Here is a 6123-nt window from a genome sequence, read left to right as displayed (position 1 = left end):
CCGAGTTTTTGGGGGTTTTTCATTTTTTATAATCACAGTTTGCAACCTAAAAATCTGAAAAACTTCTATAATATGCGGCTCGATGTCTGAAATAAGCCACATTTTTTTCAAAATTTTAGAAAGCCGCTAAAGGTGGAAAAATGCCGGAAAACCGCGAAATCTAATTTACCCTGTGACTACCCTCACGGACAAGTTACAGGGTTAAAATTTTGCACGGATGAGTTTTTATTGGTCAGCTATCGAACGGTCTATGACTCATTGAAAAATCGCTAAGGGCAGTTTTGACCATCTTAATCCGCTATGCCCTTTCATTTAGTTTTCGTTATGCGTGAAACCTGCGGTCCACCGATAAGATAAAAGAGGACGCTCCGTTTGTCTGACGTTAATGCCATTAATTATTACCTCGACGAAGGAGGTTTCGTTGGTGACAGGATCGGTGACCTTCTTCACCGAATCACCGATGAACGTGATAGTGGTCCATGAAACCGCGGACAACACCGTCGCGCCCATGACAGCCATCAACAGTATTCTCATCTTCTTTACAGCCAGCTGATGATACCGAGCGTTGCTCTCGGCGAACAGAGGGTGGCTGTTGGGATTGTTCCAGATGCCGAATGTTCTGTAAAATAGCTTGGTCCTAACCGCGAAATAAACCATCTTGACAATCGTGTGCGTAAAGAAGAGCATCGTGATCGTGTTCGCTGTCAGTACATCGACGTCGTCGCTCTCGAGCATGAGGTTGATACCGCAGAGTATGAACTGAACGAGAAGCAGGACGAGGTGGACCTGTGGATCATTCAATCCGAGAATGGAATAGAAGAAATTTCACACTTTGTTTGATTAACACAATAAACACGTTGTAAAGCATCGTAAATATAAAGAGGTGACTCTTTTTCATTCAACGCGAAGAATTGTTACGAAATTGTCAAACACCGAAGCTTGTAAATATTATATTAATTCGATCGATAGTAGCGTATTTATGGAAATATTAAATTGAACGAATTAGAACTATCAGTTAGGAATTTTTCATTCCAGGTTTCATTATTTAAAGCAGCATAGTATATAGTGAATTGTGGATCCACTTACAATGCAGAAGATTTTGTGTACGAATTTCGAGGAACTGTCGTTGTAGTAATTGAACAGAAAGTGACCGCTAACTTTCATTAACGTGATGTTCGGTGCCAGGTCGGCGACCAGCCCCTGCTGCTTGAAATTCATCATCTGTGACAGAAATGTCAAAAAGTCGATCACCTGATACCTAATCGATATTTTACTCCTGTTGTTAACTCGTTTATGCAAGCCAGGACTGTAATTTTTAACATTTTAAATTACTTAGAGATAAAATTTTACAAAGTGTAGAATAAAATGTTATGAGATGTAAAATAAAACTGTATAAAAAGTGGAATACAAAGTTTTAAAATGTAGACTATGTTTTATAGGACATGGAATAAGATTTTGAAAAATATGGAATTAAATTTTTGAGAATGTAAAATATAATATGGAACGTAGAATAAAATTTTATACAAATATCGGCAAATTTTGTCATTTGACTCAGTGTTTATCATATAGTTTATCATATAGTAATGAGAACAAGCTAGTAGAAACAAAGTGGAAGAAATAGAAATAAATGTTTATATTTTTAATAAAAAAAGTATTAAAAGTATTAAGTACCAAACTATTCCTATATAGAACTTAGAAAAATTTAAAATAATAACTATTACGATACAACCAAAAGTAATACAAAAATATTAATAAAAGAATACAAAACTTGAAGCAAGAAACACTAAACTACATGTTGGCATAGGGTTTGTTATAATACAACGGCAGACATTTATTATAAAGCATCCATGAAGTTCCAACAAAAGAAATAATTAGTTCTTGCTGTGAAGTAATTTTGAAAAAAAAAGATGCGATGAATAATGCAGTTACAGTGAATGTACGTTATTTTGATTAACGCGTGAAGTGCAAAATGTAATGAAAGAGGGAATGTCATTAAAGTGAAAAAATGTGACAAACGTTATATTTTCTAATAATGTTAGATTTATTTCTTCCACCTCTTGTTTGACGTTTTAGAGATCGTAATGGTTAATTAAGTTATTAGTTATTTCAGCCATAGTCAATTGCGTACTTATTTTTATTCTCTTCAGATAGATACATATACACAATACAACATCAAAATGAATCAAATATAATGATCAAAATAAGGATTAATTTAAAAAATAATATGTCGTACACTAATACCATACAAAGACTGTAAAAAATACAAAGACTAGTAGAAAAATATCAAAAGAAATAGAATAAAAGATATACAGGTTGTTCCATTCTAATCACTACATGCGACTGCCTTGAACTATTCTTTATTTGAAAAGAAGCTATTTTGTTTATTAAGCGTACACTTTTAGACCACGCGAAATAAAATATTGCATAAATACCACGTGTCATTAAATACTACGCGAGTATACGCCTTTGTACTAATAGTAGATGTTTACAATATTAAAATAAAAATATATTCAAATACAGGTCTATTGAAAATTCTGAGGTGCATGGATCAACAATAAAAAGTTATATGATTATCTACTGAATTAGTGAAGATGACCTTCGTGCGTCCGACAAGCGTACAAATAACATAGCAACACCGAATTACGCCCCTCCAAACTTTTTTTAAATAACGAATGGTACATCCTGCACATAAATTAACCCTCAAGTGATCCACCAGATTCGAATATCTGGATTAAAATTGTTTATCGTCTTCTTCACTATTCAACGAAAAGTGGAGAAAAAGTTTAAATAAAATGCCATGTAAAATATAGCATTCTGGACACGATTAAATTGATAATAAATGTTGGTTAATTGTCATTAATATAAATTATCAAGGTTATCAATCGTCAAGGTTAATAGATGCGTGCGTGTGTGCGCTATAATACCGTTCTTAGTTAAAATGTCTTATCTATGAAATTGCCATCTTCCGGGATATTTAAAAATATTTGGAACATCGCGAGTTCTTTATCTTTTAAGCGAAGCCAAAATCCAGATATAATTCCACAATTATATATTCATATAAATATAATTCCATAAAAAACATTTTATTAATTTAAAGCTTTATATTTGGATGACCAAAAATATCGGTTGAGACAATTTAACTAAGGTGGGCACCGTGGCAAGACCAGCTGAACACCATTCTCGTTGCTACGTCAAACGAGTCGTACCCTCGAAGTGCTGAAAATAATTTCACCCACTGTCCAACAAACAAAGGTGACGCTAAACGTTCACAGAACAGAACAATTCGAATCGCGACGCGCCGGAAGTCGCAGTGCCGGTTTCGTTTCACCAAAGATGCGCGCGGAGAGGAATCTCGCGCGAACGGGTCGCAGCCGATTTAGCCAGATTCTCACCTTGAGGCCCGGTAATTAGCCACGCGAATTATCCAAAGTATCCACGGCGGGGCGCGAGATCGCCGATGGTTCGCAAACTGGAATCGGCGTGTCGGTGATAAGGGCACGCGGTATCGATGAAAACTAACGGAGCTAGCGAGTCGGCTGACCCTCGATCGCCGGCCCCGAGGGGTTGGTTTCTTCGTCGACGTTCCTTCCTCTTTTTTTTTTCTCCCTTCACCATCCCCGTACCGTCGGTCACGGAGGGCTGTCACCTGCTCGTGCCACCGCGACACCCCGGCAGCCCGACGGGGGGCACCAAACGTGGACCAATCCGCGAACGGTACCGAGGCGCAGACGTTCTCCGACGTTGCAGCCGGATTGTCGTGGCCATGTTGTTTCTTGTATCGTCGACATGGAACTTTGTAATCGTATCAATTATTCAGGATTTCGCAAGCCCCTAGCCAAGAGGGGAGAGCCGGCGCGGAGAAGGAGAACTTATGGACAATAGAAAGATCCCGAACAACGGCGTTTCCCACTTTTTCCTTCTACCGGAAAATTTCACCCTTTTCTTTGCGTTACTTCCCGCTGCGGTCTCTATCGTTTCTATGCGTTAGCTCTGCCGCATGCTTTAAGAGTAATTTTAATCGGACACCGACGATTGTTGATTCATTTAGGAGAATTATCCTTGGGAAAAGTCTTTGTTCTCGCGCTGTGTTTATAAAGATGATGTGACCATTAGCATTCTCACGATACGGTTACATGGCAAAAAGTTATTTTAGAATGATTAGAAAATAAGTTACTACGGAAGAAACACGGACTAGCTTTGAACTGTGAATTATCTGCACGCAGAACTTTTCTGTGCAACTGAAAATTTGAAATAGCTTTTTGTAAAGCTGGAACGACCTTCTTGGATATCTAGCAACCAATAGTAATAATATTAATAATATAATGTATTATATATGCTGTATGGAAACATTCCGTATACTACGCAGCTCGCAACAGTTAATGAAATCGAAACAAAACTTGATTTTATGAATGAAAGTAATTCAAAAAGATAGAAGAAACAAACGTTGTCACGTTCTGTGAAAGGAGTTATATTACAAAGGACTAGTCAAATATATTCAATAGATCATTTTTATTGGCGGAGCTTCCAGTATAATGGTTGTATTTTTTGCGTCGATTACCTTAGAAGTAGGTTAATAAATCACCCTAAACATCTCGCGATAGCGTAAAAATTACCGGTTTGAATAAATACGCGTAGGCGTATATTGATAACGCTTTACAGAATTCTCCTTTACGTTTGCTTGCGCAGCGAAGTAAACTTCGAACTCGTAGGTCACCGATAAACTACGGCAACCCTACTTAAACGTTACGCATTCTGTGTAAACTTGTCATCGGGAATAAGCTTCGCAGGGTATGGTGCATCATTTAACAGGCCACACTTTTTCATTCATCGAAATGCTGTCATCGTTGAAAGCGTTTGTACAGATTAAACGTTTATTACTTTATTCGCTTACGGTGCGACTTATGCCATTATTTATAATACATATATAATAATTTCAGTAATTCTAACTTTTTACCTAATTATTTCATTTTTTAATATCGCATATTTTATTTTGAAAATAGTGATTTTTTTATACTCGGTAACTATAACTTTTGTTACATTCGTTAACTATAACTGGTCGTGTCTTGATGCAGCAATGAGTTGCAGACGATAATTCCTAGAACAGAGACTGTGGGAATTGGATTTCTCGTTACATTTGCAACCGCGATACTCTCAATTCGAGCGAAATGCGAGTAGAAAGGACGTTGTCTCTGTTTAGTGTAAAGATTTTGTATTGTTATCTGCGATATCGTAAGCGTACGGTTCACAAAGTTGAAAAGATACGCGAAAGAAGAACGGATATCTGGGTCACGTTATAGATACGGACACATAGATGCTTATTATCCAGTTTACCTCCAAACCGCCTTGACACTATTCAAATGATCGCAGAAGAATCTAGGCAGTCGATCTATGATTAATTAAACCACCCGTTTGCAAAGTTCTTTGCCCGTTTGTTGCGCAAAGAACACGGAACAGCGTCTTTCGTTTTCTTTCCCTCGAGCGGGTTATGTCTTTAAACCGAAGAACCTTCGATTATCTCTTTCAGCTTGCAGAGGAAACGGTTTATATCTACGTATAGTATATGCTGAAACTGCCCCGGTCGCAGCGCCTATAAGCCCGCTGAACATGCGTCCGCTTACACCGTGCACGATTCGAAGTATACAAAAGTTAGAACTATAGGTTTCGAAAGCGCCGTAAATAATACAGCATTGTTTCTTTCGTCTCTTATCTGCATTTCATATGTATCTACATTCTTTAATAAATCGTGTTTCCATGAAACTACATGAGAAATTCTGTAAAGTCTCTAATTTGGTTCCCCTGTTTCGTTGACTTATATCCTTAATCAAAAATTATTAATATAAAATAGTTCTATAGTTATATACATATATTTAACTTTATAAAGACAGATTTTATACTTTGAATACCTTGAAAATTAAGCCACTTAACTTTATCTAATTTTGCAAGTTAGAGAATTCATCGAGTACTTTATTTGTTATCGGGGTAACCGGAATGTTAATTAAATACAAGTTGATTGTCAATAAATATTTCAACCATATATGTTGCCCCTCGTTCTGGCATTGAGCTGGCCCAGGTGTCGGTGGAAAAAAGAAGTTCGGAATCTTTCTTTTTGTTCGCTTGGCAACG

The 6123-nt window shown here is 37.0% G+C and overlaps 1 protein-coding gene across 2 annotated transcripts in view; it reads right to left on the bottom strand.

Annotated features, from left to right (window-relative positions):
* The window catches only part of Orco (odorant receptor co-receptor), a 12497-nt gene extending 8892 nt beyond the window's left edge, over nt 1-3605 (bottom strand). The window contains exons 1-3 of one of the 2 annotated variants that reach the window (XM_078196337.1): nt 3393-3605; nt 1087-1221; nt 403-786 (exon numbers count right to left, since the gene is read on the bottom strand). In XM_078196337.1, coding sequence (XP_078052463.1) covers nt 403-786; nt 1087-1221 — 519 coding nt within the window. In that variant the 5' untranslated portion in view covers nt 3393-3605. Of the gene's footprint in view, nt 1-402; nt 787-1086; nt 1222-3206; nt 3366-3392 lie in introns of those variants that run through there. The other variant, XM_078196338.1, reaches the window with a different exon arrangement.
* Between the last annotated feature and the right edge of the window lie 2518 nt (nt 3606-6123).

The sequence above is a fragment of the Augochlora pura genome, chromosome 2, assembly GCF_028453695.1.
Source record: "Augochlora pura isolate Apur16 chromosome 2, APUR_v2.2.1, whole genome shotgun sequence".
NCBI classification, from domain to species: Eukaryota; Metazoa; Arthropoda; class Insecta; order Hymenoptera; family Halictidae; genus Augochlora; species Augochlora pura.
This window is presented reverse-complemented; position numbering and strand designations above follow the sequence as displayed.